The sequence below is a fragment of the Hypanus sabinus genome, chromosome 2 (genome assembly GCF_030144855.1).
Source record: "Hypanus sabinus isolate sHypSab1 chromosome 2, sHypSab1.hap1, whole genome shotgun sequence".
In the NCBI taxonomy this organism is placed as follows: domain Eukaryota; kingdom Metazoa; phylum Chordata; class Chondrichthyes; order Myliobatiformes; family Dasyatidae; genus Hypanus; species Hypanus sabinus.
In genome coordinates this window covers 98,563,059-98,580,307 of record NC_082707.1, presented here as the reverse complement: position 1 = coordinate 98,580,307, position 17,249 = coordinate 98,563,059, and the positions used below count along the sequence as shown (strand labels likewise).

The 17,249-nt window shown below is 42.8% G+C and overlaps 1 protein-coding gene across 4 annotated transcripts in view; it reads right to left on the bottom strand.

The window, feature by feature from the left end:
- The window catches only part of farp2 (FERM, RhoGEF and pleckstrin domain protein 2), a 242,812-nt gene that overhangs the window by 192,205 nt on the left and 33,358 nt on the right, over positions 1-17,249 (bottom strand). For all 4 annotated transcript variants that reach the window (XR_009508090.1, XR_009508099.1, XM_059951181.1 and 1 more), the window contains exon 3: positions 1,765-1,869. Coding sequence is in view for 2 of the 4 variants with exons in the window: in XM_059951181.1 (XP_059807164.1) it covers positions 1,765-1,869 (105 nt within the window). In the remaining 2 variants the exon portion in view is untranslated. The remainder of the gene's footprint in view (positions 1-1,764; positions 1,870-17,249) is intronic.

Below are 17,249 nucleotides of genomic sequence, written 5' to 3'. Positions count from 1 at the left end.
AACTTCACAAGGCAGTGCATCAGTGCAAGCATAGGATATTCAAGTGAAAACTACCAAGCATTATCAACATCAGGATGAGGTAGAATAATGTTCAAAGATTTTATTCAGAGATAAACTTTATTCACCATATACATTTACATGTATTAGAAATTTTCTGAGGTGTATTGGCATGGCATGAAACAAAAACATTCAACTACACATTATAAAGAATTATATGAAAATAGAGGTTAAATTATGGATATGGAATAAAATGTGCATAAATACACAGATAAAGATAGATGATAGCAGGGAATTATTTTCAATTAACAGGTCACTAATCCAATTTTCGATTAAATCTCAGACTATTAATAGATGAGGCATCTTTTAGGCTTGTTTTCTGAATTCAAGGCAATTCAAATTAAATGGTTTTATTATTTAAAAGAATATGCTTTGTACATCTTACACTAACCTAGCATTAGTGACTTGTGTTTTAGAACTCCAAAACATAAAACTAATTGAAAGGAAAGCAAGCAGCTAGGAAATAAATGTTTATTTCATTTTACTTTAAGTGAGCCATTCATATATGACCTGGTAGTGTTATGACAAATGTAATTCACTCATTTTTGCATATAGCTCATAATTAATAAACAAGAATGCTTAAACAGTACATTTACAATATTACTCATAATACTACTGAAGTATTAAATACACAACACCAACATCTAAAAGAACTGCCCAAGGCCCATGTCTTATTGCTGTCATTGACAGAACTGTCTCCGTCCGGATCATTCAGGAAAATTCAAGATGAATAAATGTGAAGAACAAAGTTCTCCCCCTACAAACTTCCCCTGCTTAAACTAGTCCATACCTCAGCACCCCTTTCAAGTATTTTAACTTCTATAGGGAAAGTTATAGAAAGATTGCCATAACTTGTATTTAGGGGTCTGGAACAAACCAATGCATCTTTGGAATGAGGACATCAAGTCTCTTCTGCAAGGTTTTGCACAAGAGCTAATTATAGTGCTACCATGCTACAACACAATCAGTGCTCCATTCTATACAGTAAAACTTGAAATTTCATGACTGATTTCTTGGTTGCAATGTTTTCTGTACCAATGTTCCAGAGATTCCAGTGACCAACCTATGGCAAGCTTTCAGTATATTAATCTTCAGTATTTACTACATTATTTTGTTGCAGTTGGTGCTTCGTTCTGGACTACTGGAGCAGACAGATTACAGAAAAATTGTCAGATTGCAGTCTAAGAGAAAGAACATGTTAGAAGTCAGAGGCATTCAACTTAAAATCTACACAGGTTCTCATGGATGTCAACTTCTTGACCTTTTGCACTCTAACAGCATTCCACTAATGACCACTACCCTGACTTTGTCCGTTTCCTATAATGCTATTGTTATAAGCACAAATAAATATTGATCCTTTTTAAAGTAGTATAATGGGTTACTTTCTAATTTTCTAATCTCAGAGGAAAAGGAATTAGGAAAATGAAGCAGGAAGATACTTGAAGACCAAAAAAAAAACTAACAGAATAAACCACATATGACAACAATGCTCTATACCCCCTCAACAAAAAAAAAATCAAGTAGCAGTCACACAAAGGCACCCAACACAAAATTAAGCACAAGGTTCTTACATATAATCATTTGCAGACTACATCCAACTGAGAGACAGCTTACCCACTTGTATACATAGATACAACAGCAAGGCATTTTTTTTTTGGTTCAGATTTTGACCATTTTTAGGAGACTTGTCTCATCCAATTTACATACCTCATTCCCCCGATTGTTCCGGAACTCCAGTCCAAAGTAATCATTTTCAACAAGGTTCAGGCGTTGGCAGATTTCATCCATCAGGGCCTGCCCGTAAGCTTTTTGCTGTGGAAGAAGAATCTATCATCAGCAAAATAATTCCCATCACAACAAATAACAACTTCTGTTTATAAAGTAGCTTTACCATTGAATGTTCCACTGACATTTTCGAGAACAGCTTAAATGGGACTTTAAGACAGGTTAATTAGGATTAAGCTTCATAATTATAAATGCTGCACCAATGGTTGAGAATCAAAAAGAACATTTTGGTTTTATGGAAGCCTCCTCTGAATGTTGAGTAAGCAAAATTAAAATCAAACAGTAAAAGATTAAAAGAACCATTGCAACACACACAAAATGCTGGTGGAACACAGCAGGCCAGGCAGCATCTATAAGGAGAAGCACTGTTGACGTTTTGGGCCGAGACCCTTCGTCAGGACTAACTGAAAGGAAAGATAGTAAGAGATTTGAAAGTAGTGGGGGGGGAGGGGGAAATGCAAAATGATAGGAGAAGACCAGAGGGGGTGGATGAAGCTAAAAGCTGGGAATGTGATTGGCAAAAGCTGGAGAAGGGAAAGGATCATGGGACTGCAGGCTTCGGGAGAAAGAAAGGTGGGGGGGGGAGCACCAGAGGGAGATGGAGAACAGGCAAACAACTAAATATGTCAGGTATGGGGTAAGAAGGGGAGGGGCATTAACAGAAGTTAGAGAAGTCAATGTTCATGCCATCAGGTTGGAGGCTACCCAGCCAGTATATAAGGTGTTGTTCCTCCAACCTGAGCCATTGTGTAGGCACAGTGCAAGACCATAAAACGTAGGAGCAGAATTAGGCCATGCAACCCATCGAGTCTGGTCTGCCATTTCATCATGGCTGATCCCAGATCCCACACAACCCAATACACCTGCCTTCTCACATATCCTTTGATGCCTTGACCAATCAAGAAATGATCAACTTCCGCTTTAAATATACCCACGGACTTGGCCTGCACTGCAGACTGTGGCAGAGCATTCCACAGAGTCACTACTTTCTGGCTAAAAAAATTCCTCCCTACCCCTTTTGAGGCTGTGCCCTCTAGTTGTGGATATCCCCACCAGAGGGAACATCATCATCGCATCCACCTTATCTAGTCCTTTCAACATTCAGTAGATTTCAATGAGATCTCTGTGCATTCTTCTAAATTCCAGTGAGTACAAGCCCAAAATTGCCAAACGCTCCTCGTATGTTAACCCCTTCATTGTTGGAATCATTCTCGTGAACCTCCTCTGGACTCTCTCCAATAATACATCCTTAGAGATATGGGGCCCAAAACTATTGACAATACTCCAAGTATGGCAGACTAGTGCCTAACAAAGCCTCAGCAAATCTCCTTGTTTTTATATTCTATTGCCCTTGAAACAAATGCCAACATTGCACTTGTCTTCTTTACCACACTCAACTTAAAATTAACCTTCTAAGAGTCTTGCATGACTAAGTCCTACTGCACCTCTAATGTTTGAATATTCTCCCCACTTAGATAATAATCTGCACTATTGTTCCTTTTACCAAAATTAATTATCATTCATTTCCCAACACTGTATTCCATCTGCTACTTTTTTGCCCATTCTTCCAATTTAGTCAAGTCCTTCTACAATTGCATTGCTTCCTCAACGTTACCTACCCCCCCACCTATCGTCATATGATCTGCTTTATGAGACCACTTCACTGAACACCTATGCTCCGCCTACCAGAAAAGTGGGATCTCCCAGTGACCCCCTATTTTAATTCCACTTTACATTCCCATTCTGATATGTCTAATGATGGCCTCCTCCACTGTGGTGATGAGGCCACACTTAGGCTGGAGGAACAACACCTCCATTTGGGACATTTCCATTTGGGTAGCCTCCAACCTGATGGCATGAACATTGATTTCTCGAACTTCCGTTAAGCCCCCCACCCACCCAATTCTCCATTTCCCATTCCCTTTTCCCTCTCTTGCCTATCTCCTTACCCACCTATCACCTCCCTCAAGTTCTCCTCCCCGACTTTTCTTTCTTTCATGGCCTTCTGTCTCTTTCACCAATCAACTTCCCAGCTCCTTACTTCAACCCTCCCCCTTCAGGTTTCAACAATTACCTTGTGTTTCTCCTTCCCCTCCTCCTGCCTTTTAAATCTACTTTTCAGGTTTATTTCTCCAGTCCTGCCAAAGGGTTTTGGCCTGAAACGTCAACTATACTCTTTTCCATAGATGCTGCCTAGCTTGCCGAGTTCCTCCAGCATTTTGTGTGCATTGCCTAGCCTATGATTTCTTTTCTTAAAGAGTGGAGCGACATTTGCAATCTTCCAGTCCTCCAGCACCATGCCAGAATCAAGTGATTCTTGAAAGATTATGACAAATGCATGTGCTACCTCTTCAGCAACCTCTCTCAGAACTCTGAGATGTAGTCCATTTGCCCAGGTGACTTATCCACCTTAAGACCTTTAAGATTGCCTAGCAATGGCACTCACACCTGTTCCCTGACACTCATGGACCTCTGGCAGACTGCTAGTGTCTTCCACAGTGAAGACTAATGCAAAGTACTCATTAAGTTCATCTGCCATTTCTTTGTCCCCCATTATTATCTCACCAGCATCATTTTCCAGTGGTTCAATATCAACTCTCACCTCCCTTTTACTCTTTATATAACTGAAAAAAAGTCTTTATATTTTTTGGCTAGTGTGTACTCGTATTTCATCTCCTCCCTTCTTATAGCTGTATTTAGTTGGCTTTTGATGGATTTTAAAAGCTTCCAATCATCCAACTTCCCACTCACTTTTGCAACCTTCTATGCCCTTTCCTTGGCTTTAATGTAGTGTATACATGGATCACAACATGTTTTAATGTCAGGGTAGCAGAAGGAAGAGAAATTGCTCAGTCTCTCCAGTACCTTGCACTGCACTCGGTCGAAAGCCCAAGTCTCAAAGGGATGTCACGGATCACAGCTGCCACTGGGCTGCCACAAAGTATGGTCAGTAGCATTCTATAAATACTCATTCTTACATTACGCTGTCTTTCAGCCAAGTCAGATTACCACTTCCTTTTACTCCACATATAGGAATGTTGCCCTTCAATATTCTGGAATTTCATAAATCCTTTGTAAATTTGTGGCAGCTGAGGAAAAATGGTCTCAATTCCCTCAAGTGATTGAGCCCATTCTCACTGTTGTGTGCCGTCATAATCATTTAAGAGCAATTGATTAGCAAGATCCCATTTTAAATTTAGTCAAAAATTCTAGATAATTTGTTGCTTTCACTGTGAACCAAATGCAAATCTTAAAGCATTTACTTATTTCTGTGAGAGCGACCATCTCTGCAATGAGGAGATACCTGGCCTCCCTTTCCTCATACCTCCCGCACCTCCGGGACACCTTCTTCGCTGTGTGTCATGGACCCACCCACTGTTTAACCCTTTGACTGATTCATGCATGCAACCATCATTTTTTTGACTTTGTTTCGTCCGTCAAACACCACAAAATCGCCCACCTGCAGAGCCCAGAGCCCGTCGGCTCCGACGCCAACACGGATGAATCTCGGACCCCCGCTGCCAATCATGGCACTGGACAGACTCCAAACCCTGACTCCAATACCACCAATGTGGGTTCCTACGGCCATGGACACCCCCTCAGAGACTCCGCCTTGAACTTCCAGTTGGACCTCCTCGTGCTGCCATCTCCCCTCCTCCCCCCACCAGCACACTGGATCCCAGCTTTGACCTCCGAGCTGGACCTCCACGCGCTGCCGTCTCCCCTTCCCCCACCACCACGCTGCCATCTGATCCTTCCAAGCCTGAGGTTCAATCACCGGTTCCCGGGCCCTCGGGGGCTTCAGCTTCCTCTCACCCCCACCCCTTCCCCGCTGATTCCACCAGCCTCCCACCCCACTCAGATCAGAGCTCTCAACCCTGCCGGGTCTTCACCATCCCCTCCGACCTTCCTGTCTCTGAGGCTGAGCACTCTGTCCTTAGTAAGGGCCTCACCTTTGTCCCCCTTCACCCTCATCTCAGTGAGTTCCGCGTGTGCCAGGACGTGGAGCTCTTCTTCCGCCAGCTCCATCTTCGAGCCCACTTCTTCGGTAGGGACTCCCCCACCCCCACCGATGACCCGTTCTCCCGTCTCCAACCCTCCTCCTCCTCCTCATGGACTCCCCACCCAGGACTTCTACCCGCCCTGGATCTGTTCATCTCTAATTGCCATCGGGACATTAACCGTCTCGACTTCACCACCCCTTGCTCCAATTCCAAACTTACCCCCTCTGAACGTTCTGCTCTCCATTCCCTCCGCAACAATCCCAACCTTACCATCAAGCCCACTGATAAGGGGGGTGCTGTTGTCGTCTGGCGCACCAACCTGTACATAGTGGAGGCACGATGACAACTCACTGACACCTCCTCTTATCTACCCCTGGACCATGACCCCACTAGGGAGCACCAGTCCATCGTCTCCCAAACCATTTCTGATCTCATCAGCTCGGGAGATCTCCCATCCACGGCCACCAAACTTATAGTTCCCACACCCCACACTTCCCGTTTCTACCTCCTACCCAAGATTCACAAACCTGCCTGTCCAGGCAGACCCATTGTCTCTGCTTGATCCTGCCCCATTGTACTCATTTCTGCCTATCTCAACTCTGTTTTATCTCCCCTTGTTCAATCCCTTCCCACCTATGTCCGTGACACTTCCCATGCTTTACATCTCTTCAAAGATTTTAAGTTCCCTGACCCCCGCCGCCTCATTTTCACCATGGACGTCTAGTCCCTATATACCACCAGGAAGGTCTCCAAGCTCTCCGTTTCTTCCTGGATTCCAGACCCAGCCAGTCACCTTCTACCACCACTCTTCTCCGCCACACGGAATTAGTCCTCACACTTAACAATTTCTCCTTTGGCTCCTCCCACTTCCTCCAAACTAAAGGTGTAGCCATGGGCACCCGCATGGGTCCTAGCTATGCCTGCCTTTTTGTCTGCCATGTGGAGCAATCTATGTTCCAAGCCTACACCGGTATCTGTCCTCCTCTTTTCTTACGATATATCGACGACTGCACACATGCTGAGCTCATCAACATTAACTTTGCCTCCAACTTTCACCCCGCCCTCAAATTCACCTGGTCTATTTCTGACACCTCCCTCCCCTTTCTAGATCTTTCTGTTTCTATCTCTGGAGACAGCCTATCCACCAATGTCTACTACAAACCTACAGACTCCCACAGCTACCTAGACTATTCCTCCTCCCACCCTGTCTCCTGCAAAAATGCTATCCCTTTCTCTCAATTCCTCCTCCGCATCTGCTCTCAGGATGAAGCCTTTCATTCTAGGACAAAGGAGATGTCTTCCTTTTTTAAAGAAAGGGGCTTCCCTTTGTCCACTATCAACTCTGCCCTCCATTGTGTCTCCCATATTTCACGCACCTCTGCCCTCACCCCATCCCCCCCGCCAGCCCACCAGGGATAGAATCCCCCTGGTCCTCGCCTATCACCCTACCAGCCTACAGATCCAATGTATAATCCTCCGTGACTTCCGCCACCTCCTACAGGATCCCACCACCAGACACATCTTTCCCTCTCCCCCACTCTCAGCTTTCCGCAGGGACCGCTCTCTACTCGACTCCCTTATCCAGTCATCACCCCCCCCATCCCTCCACACCGACCTCCCTCCAGGCACTTACCCCTGCAAACGGAAAAAGTGCTACACCTGCCCCCACACTTCTTCCCTCACTACTATCCTAGGCCTCAGACAGCCCTTTCAGGTGAGGCACCACTTCACCTGCGAGTCAACTGGGGTGATATACTGTATCCAGTGCTCCCGATGTGGCCATTTATACATTGGTGAGACCCGCCGCAGACTGGGAGACCGTTTCGCCAAACACCGGCACTCGGTCCTCCAGCAGTGGCGGGATCTCCCTGTGGCCACACACTTCAATTCCACAGACCACTCCCAGTCCGACATGTCTGTCCATGGCCTCCTCTACCATCAAGATGAGGCCACACGCCTGGAGCAATACCTTATCTCCAGCCTAGGTAGCCTCCTACCTGCCGGCATGAACATTCACCTCACAGAACTCCGTTGATACCCCTGCCCTCCCCCCTTACCCCATCCCTATCTATAATTTTAGTCTGGTTCTCTTTCTCTCTCTTTTTCCCCCCTCACTATAATCTCCCCCCCAGCCCTACCTTTCTTTCTCTTTTATTTCCCATAATTCTCCACTTTCCCCCTAGCCCATTTCCCCCCAGCCTATCACTTCCCAGATCTCTACTTCATCCCTCCCCCCACTTCTTATCTCCCCTTGACCATCCCGTGTTACTTCACTCCTGGTGAAGAGTTTCGGCCTGAAATGTCGTCACTACCTCCTCCCATAGATGCAGTCTGGCCTGCTGAGTTCTGCCAGCATTTTGTGTTTTTATTTATTTCTAGCATCTGCAGATTCACTCGTGTTACTCATTTCTGTTATTGTGTAGGAATCAATTCAAGGGGCATTAAATCCTCCCAAATATTGTTCACATATTCAGTCATTCAACACTTGGCTTAAAGACACAAAAAGGCAACAGATTCTGGAAAGTGGGGCAAAAAAATGCATTTGGAAGAATTTTTTGGATCAAACAGCTCCGGGGGGGGGGGGGGGAGGGGGGAGAGCAGGAGAAGATTGAATAATAGTTCTAACAAAGTTGCAACCCAAAAGTTGACAATTCTTTCCCTAGACCAAATCCCCAACCACACAAATACTGCCTGACCCACTAGTTTCCAACAGTTTGGTTTTTGCTCTCTGGTTACGAGTTACATATTCGTTCAACAATAGGGCTCAACATTGAATTGCAAATTATTTTCACAAGAAACCCATGTATTCATTCTGTGAATTTGACCTGATCTTTTTTATTTAAAATTACTTCTGAAATTGTATTTGATGGTGTTGAATTTACAACCACCAACCTTCCAAGTTATGTACTTTCAAACACCTAAATAGTTAATGCTCCCAAATTCTGCAGCAAAAATGACAGCAGAGACATTGCGCAAATCTCTCCCTTCAACAGATGCTCCAAAGGACACCAAATATGAACTCAGAATCTCTAGGCATAGTTCTTCCCTTTTTATATCTATGTTTGTGGCCAATATGTACAGAGCCTATAAAAAGTATTCACCCCCCACCACCTTAGAAGTTTTCATGTTTTATTATTTTACATTGAATCACAGTGGATTTAATTTGGCTTTTTTGACACTGATCAACAGAAAAAGACTCTTGTGTCAAAGTGAAAACAGACCTCTACAAAGTGATCTAAATTAATTACAAATATCAAACACAGTGGTGCTTACATCATGCTGTGGGGATGCTTCACTGCAGAAGGCCTTGGAAAGGCTTGTGAAGGTAGATGGTAAAATGAATGCAGCAAAATACAGGGAAATCTGGAGGAAAACCTGATGCAGTCTGCAAGAGAACTGCAACTTGGGCAAAGATTTGTTTTCCAGCAAGACAACGATCCTAAGCATAAAGCCAAAGCTACCCAGGAATGGCTTAAAAACAAAGTTAATGATGTCTTGGAGTGCCAAGTCAGAGTCCAGACCACAATCCAACTGAGAATTTGTGGCTGGATTTGCAAACAGCAGTTCACTCATGATCCCCATACAATCTGACAGAGCTTGAACAGTTTGTAAAGAAGAATAGCTCAGACTTTGCTAATATTTCAAAGAAAGTTCATATAACTACCAAAGTCAAATATGAAATTGCTCACTGACAATTGTCAGCAATTAATGCTGCCCAAAGGCAAATTACAGATAGCAGACATTCTGACTTGGAAAAGTAATTTGATCTTACTCAACAAAACAGTATTTGGGCCACAAGTCCCCGTTTATTGGGAGGAATTGGGGCTGAAGAGTTAATATAGTTTCAAATGACAGCACTACAATAAACAATCCCTGCAGATTTAGTTGGTATTTCATGTAACAGTACTCTGAGCTTGTTGCTTTACAGGAATGTAACTTGACAATCAGACAAAAAGCAACCAGGACATCATTTCTCCAGGGTTTATCTTATTGTTAAGTAAATAGCAACTGTGCAAGAAAATTTCATGCATAATAGAATCAGGGAATGCGTGGGTAGGAATGTGGTGCTGAAACAATCAGCTCAGATTTTACTGAATGGCAGAGAAGACAAGGGGATAAATTGCTACTTCTAGTTATCTCATTTCCAATGTTCAGCAACAAAAATACGCTGGTCAGTTCAAATTCTAAAGTGTTAAGTACCCGGCAAGGTGTCAGTGCCAGAACCCAAGACACCAATACCTGGTCCAAGTCAACAGCACTCCTTCCAGCTGCACACTGAAAGGTCCCAATATAACACCTTTGGCCTGGACATGCACAGTCACACATGACTACCCTATGATAGGCAAATTCAGCACTACTCCTTAGCCAAGGGACCAATGAGTTAGAGAGAAATGCCTATCAAGTTCCGCAGTGATACCCAATTAGGCCATACATGCTTAAACAGTTTAAAAGCTGTGTACAGAGATAGCCAAGATCTATAGTAAAATCCTGATTCCGGTCCCCATTTAGCTTTGGAATTGTAGCTCTTACCAAGCCCAAGATCTAAACAAAATGACAAATCAATTAGCGGGCCTACACAAGATGTGATTTTAAGCTAAAGCTATGTGGAATTGATTATCATAACCCAAATGTGAAAACAAACAGATCAAGAATATTTTTTTTTGACACTGATGAGTCAATTGAGAACTCCTACTGATTCAAACAGGCAACAAAGGTTATCAATAATAGCCTATTATCTGATTATGGAAGTCAAGTACTCTTTCTCTTCCAAGGTTCTCACCACCTCCCAAATCAGAGTTAAAATTACAAAGTGCAGAAACCATGACACTCAAACTCTGTAATTAAGGTCCAGATTTTAAGCTAAAGGACTGCTGTCACTGCTTTTTAAAAGCGTTTTGACGGTCAACCTGTACTCATTTGGGCAACAGACAACATTTTTAGATACAGAATAAATAGGAAAATAAAAATAAATGCATTTTTGGCTCCCATTTAAGATGACACTGGTGAAACACAATTTGCTGCAGCAAACAACACTACTAACAACTCTACTAATCACACTTTTACTGGTAAACATTCACTGCAATCGTTAGCTTGTAACCCTTTTTTGTGTTGAGTTTTGGACCAACTATGACCTGGCAGTTTTGTGGTGTGAACTGAAGTTGTGATGGTTGCAGCATGGCATGTATGGGCTGAATTGAGGTGACGGGGCCCAGGCCCAACAGCGGGGGATGGGCCAATGTATAGCCATTACTGGATTGGACTTGGAGCCAATTTGAAGTGGCACAAAAGAGGCAGTGGGGCCTTGGCCCAAAAGCTTATCAAAGTGGCGGGGCCCTGGTCCGACAATGAGGATTGGCTGATTTAAGTGCCAGGCCAGATTGAAAAGGTCAATGTGTCAGGGACAGAGGAGGAGGATGGGTCAGTTTCAGCTCGCAAGTTGTGGCATTTCCCTGTCCCTGCACTGAACCAAGGCTGTGGCCTGCAACTCACTAGCTCCTAGATTGGCTGCAACTGGTTTCGTAGCTGAGGACTCACTTTCATGAACTTCAGTTCTGAATGTCATTTACTTACTTCCATTGCTCGCATGATTTGTTTTTCTCTGCATAATGAATGTTTGATGGTCTATCTTAATGGGTTCTATTGGGTTTCTTTGTTTTGTGGCTGCCTGTAAGGAGACAAATCTCAAGGTTGTTCTAACATATATATATATTCTTTGATAATATATGTACTCTGAACTTTCAAATGCTCTCTCCCCTTTGCAAGACACACAATATTATCCATATGGCTTTTAAGCTCTATTTAAATTGGTGATTGCCTCCTGCAAATACACCTGTTTCAATGAAGCAGTTCAACATTTACAGTAACAAAATTTTGCATTAGGCAGCAGCCACACTAAAATTTTAATTTCTTCATCAAACGCAGACACAAAGGATCAAGAAACAAGAATACCCTAAAACTGAAAACAAAAGTTCAATTTACATTCTCAACTTTTGAGGTATTATTATACACTTTGTAGGAAAAAGCATTGTAAATCAACAAATTTTAGCAGTCACCCTATACCAACCATTAATCAGGCCATATACCAACTGAATTTTGCAACAGTGATGGGAAAGGTTAGAATAAGGAAAGTGAACTGATGTTGGTTGAGAAAAGAGTGTGGGTAAGGGTTTGGAGCTTTCCAATCCAAGAATAGATCATACTGAATGCTGACGGCTCCTCAATGGCAGGACAAACTGACTCACAAGTGAGCAAGTACATGGCAGTGGCAGCCTTCAGCAAAGAAATGCAGTGAATATCGTAATATTGCAGAATCCACAAGGCTTAGGGTACCATTATTTTCTCTGAACAAAGTAAGCCAAGTCAAGGCTAAAGTGTACAAGATTAACTAAAAAGGACCCAATTTTCTTAGCAGGAAGGTTCCAGCACAAATTGTTAACATTTTGGCTCAAATAAACTGAGTAACTCTGATGAAGGTTCAAATGCCTCATACCTTAAATGTTAACTTAAATATTAACACAGATGCGTACTCACCGAGTGCTTCCGGCAGGTTCTGCTTTAAGTAAATGCAGCTTCGGCAGCACGTGTGGAATGAAAAAGGGTTAGTGCTTCACGATGATGGCCACTCTCTAACATGGAGTTTTGACAAAATGAAAAGTTTTAACTGCATAAAAATAGCAGAAAGCACAAAGGGCAGAGATGAAGAGATATTTAATTACAAGTGGCCATGGCACCAGCTGAAAGAAATCACAATAACAAAACGTGTTTGAGGAGATACAAGTACAACAAAGAATTGGAATGACCAGAGAACTTTAAAAAGAAACACCATATTGCTGTAAAATGTGTCACTAATTCTTCAACCCACTCTGGCCTATTGAATGAAGCCTAAATGCAAGCTTGAGAAACAGTACCTCAGCTTCTAACTGGACACAATCTTTCAGAGTCAATACTAAATTCAACAGATGCAGATAATCTGCTACTGTACCTTTGGTTTTTCCTTTCACTCTCTCCTGGTAAATTCTGATTTCTGTGTATTCATGTATCAGAATCAGGTTTATTATCACTGACATGTATCATAAACTTTGTTATTTTATGGCAGCCGTACAGTGCAAAACAAAAAATTACTCAATTATGAAAAAATCGTGCAAAGCGGAATACAGGTAGTACAGGTAGTCCCTGACTTACGGACAACTCGTACTTACGAACCATGGAAGGAGAACGCCATGCGACATTCTAAGTCATTGCCGTTGACACTGTATTGAGTGTTCAACTTTGTACTTGGCTTAAATTTTTCTTAGTAAGATTCACCCTGACCCCGCCACGCCCCCACCCCCGTTCCGGCCGGGCTCAACAACAGAAGTCTCCGAGTTCGATCTAGTGACAGAACGCTCCCGCGCTGGGTTGATGTCGATCCAGTGACTCCCGTAACATTTGTGCCAGGTTGATGTTGAGCTCGCAACTCGACCTCGTAAAAAAAAACACTGCCACCTCCAGTTTAAATTCCCACGCGGAATATTGTGGATGATCAAATACCCAAACCCAGCACAGCCCCCACCTGTCCCATTTAACCTGTCTCAGTGCGGTGGTCTTTAGGACCCAGCGGACCTTGGGAGCCGGCGGAGCTCGGGACCCGCTGCCCGCAGTGTTTCTGTTCCATTGACGGGAAGCGATCACGATTGAAAATAAAGTGCAAATATTAAAGCGTTTGGATAGAGGTGAAATGCCATCGGTCATTGATAAAGCGTTAGGCTACAGTCGGTCAACGATCAGAACAATTTTAAAGGATAATGGAAAAAGTGAGAATAATGGAACCCTGCCCCGATGAAAGCTACAATTATTACTAAGCAACACAGTGGTTTAATCATTGGAATACATACGTTTCTTAAGTGTTTCATATGCATAGAAAGGTAAAATATATACTATATACTAAGACAAACGTTTGACTAACTGACGCTAAATAATACCTGATGCACTTGTTCCAACACGTACAAATCCGAATTAAAGATGGACTCAGGAACAGAACTTGTACCCGGGGACTGCCTGTAGTGAGGTAGTCCTAATAGACCATTTGGAACCAGAAGGAAGAAGGGAAAAGACTTTTTAAAACATTGGGTGTGGGTCTACATAAAAGCCAAAGATAAGGTAGGCATATAAAGTTAGCAGAAGTGAGTGGGAAGTTGGATAATTGGGAAGCTTTTAAAATCCAACAAAAGGTAACTAGAAAAGCTACAAGGGAAAAGGTTAAATATATGAGGGCAAACTAGCCAATAATACAAGGCAGGATGCCAAATATAAAAGAGTAAAAGGGAGGTGAGTGTTGATATTGGTCCACAGGAAAATGATGCTTTGTAATGGTTGTAATGGGGAAATGGCAGATGAACTTAATGGGTACTTTGCATCAGTCTTCACTGTGGAAGACTCTAGAAGTGTGCTGGGGAGCAGGAGTGAGTGCCATTGCTATTACAAAAGAATAGGTGTCAGACAAACTCAAAGGTGTTAAGGTAGATAAGTCAACTAGACCAGATGGACTACATGCCACAGTTCTGAGGGAAGTTGCTGACGAGTTAACAAATGCATTGGTCATAATCCTTCAAGGAATCACTTGATTCTGGCATAGTCCCAGAGGAATGGAAGACTGCAAATACCACTCCACTCTTTAAGAACGGAGGAAGTCAAAAGAAAGGAAATTATAGGCCAGTTAGCCTAACCTCAGTGGTTGGGAAAGTGTTGGAAGTCTATTATTAAGGATGAAGTTTCGGAGTTAGTTTTGGAGACTAGTGATAAAATCAAAGTCAACATGGTTTCTGTAAAAGGAAATCTTACCTGACGAATCTGTTAGAGTTCTTCATGGAGGTAACCAACAGAGTGGACAAAGGAGAGGCAGTGGATGCCATTTAAGGTACTTGGATTTTCAGAAGGTATTTGATAAGGTGTCAAACATGCTTCATTACCGACTTCATTAAAACCTGTGTGGATGAGTGTGTGCTACAATGACCTACTGTACATTCCCAAACCAAAAGCCATGGATGAACCAGGAGGTACATTGTCTGCTGAAGGCTAGATCTGTGGCATTCAAGTCTGGCAACCCAGGCCTGTACCAGAAAAACAGGCATGATTTGCGGAGGGCTATTTCAAGGGCAAAGGGATAAATTTGATTGAGGTTGGAAGTGATATCAAATGCACAGCAACTCTAGCAGGGACTGCAAGACATTGCTTCCTACAAAGTGAAGCCCAATAACAAAAATGGCAACGATGCTTCACTACCAGTTGAACTCACGCTTTGAAAAGGAGAACACAACTACAGCTGTGAAGATCCCTGCTGCACCTGATGACCCTGTGATCTCTGTCTCAGAGGCCGATGTTAGACTGTCTTTAAAGAGAGTGAAACCTCACAAGGCAGAAGGTCCCGATGGAGTAGCTGGTAAGGCTCTGAAAACCTGTGCCAACCAGCTAGTAGGAGCATTCAAGGACATTTTCAACTTCTCACTGCTACGGGCAGAAGTTCCCACTTGCTTCAAAAAGGCAACAATTATACCAGTGCCATAGAAGAATAATGTGGGCTGCCTTAACAACTATCACCCAGTAGCACTCACATTGATAGTGATGAAATGCTTTGAGAGGGTTAGTTGTGACTAGACTGAACACCTGCCTCAGCAAGGACCTGGACCTATTGCAATTTGCCTATCACCACAATAGGTCAATGGCAGACGCAATCTCCATGGCTCTTCACATGGCTTTAGACTACCTAAACAGCACAAACACCTACATCAGGATGCTGTTCATCGACTACAGCTCAGCAATTAATAACAACATTCCAAACAATCCTGATTAAGAAGTTGCATAACCTGGGCCTCTGAGCCTCCTTCTGAAACTGGATCCTCGACTTCCTAACTGGAAGACAAGTCTGTGCGGATTGATGATAACTTATCCTCCTCGCTGACGATGAACACTGGCACATCTCAGGGATTGTGTGTTTAGCCCACTGCTCTACCCTCTGAATACACATGACTGTGTGGCTAGGCATGGCTCAAATACTATCTACAAATTTGCTGACAATACAACCATTGTTGGTAGAATCTCAGGTGGTGACGAGAGGGCTTACAGGAGTGAGATATGCCAACCAGTGGAATGGTGCTGCAGCAACAACCTGGCACTCAACATCAGTAAGATGAAAGAGCTGATTGAGGACTTCAGAAAAGGGCAAGACGAAGAAACACATACTAATCCTCACAGAGGGATCAGAAGTGGAGAGAATGGGGGGGATGTCACGTGATGACGTAGGATCGAGACGCTGAAACTCAACCCTCCCGTAAAAAAGTTAATAAATTAATGTTTAAGTTAAGAAAAGTCAATCAATACTTTTTTTAAGGTTACTCATAAATTACTCTGGATTGTTTTAAGCTATGCCTCATAAGCAGAGGATGACTAAACTACTACCACGAAGACCGCTCAAGTTGGAACAGAATCAAGGCCTACTTCTACCGAAGAACCGCGGACTCAGGTACAACACACCACCAGTGAAACAGAACAGGAGACCGCGGCAGCATCGGCCATTTCTAAAGGAAAGGATCAACGAGAACTGCGCATGCGTAAAGGAACAAGCATGAGCAAACGAGTGCAACCAGAACTACAAAACCCAGCAACGACTGAGACCGACAGTGAAAGTGAGTCTGAGAGAGAGCCGGACTCTCTGGAAAAATCAGACGAAGATGGAGATGAAAGTTCCTCTGAAAATACAAAAAAGACTTCGAGGCAAATAATGCATAAATTAGAAAAATTAAATGCATTAAAAGTAATTAAAGAAAAAATAACAAAAATGGAGGCTATGTTTGATAAAATGACAAAGAAACAGGAAAAAATGGAAAAGAAAATTACAGATTTGGAAGTCAAAGTGGAAGAAATGGATGGAAGAATGAAGAAGATGGAAGATGAAAATGATGCCTGGACATCAGAAAGAAAACAACTCGTGGGAAAAATTGATAAGCTTGAAAATTTTAGTAGACGCAACAATATTAAAATTGTTGGACTTAAAGAAGGTACCGAAGGAGAAGACCCAATAAATTTTTTTCAAAAATGGATTCCTGAAAAATTGGAAATGGGAGAAGAAACTTCAATTGAGATTGAAAGGGTGCACAGAGCCTTAAGACCAAGATCTCAAGATGATCAAAATCCGCGATCAATTTTGATAAGATGTTTAAGATACCAGGATAAAGAAAAGATTTTGAGGGCGGCTGCCCAAGGTGCTAAAAGAAGAAAAGGTCCATTGATGATAGCAGAGAAACCAGTTCTTTTTTATCCTGATATAAGTTATAACCTTTTGAAGAGAAAGAAAGAATTCAATCCAGCTAAAAATGTTTTATGGAAAAAAGGTTATAAGTTTTTAATGCGTCACCCAGCAACACTGAT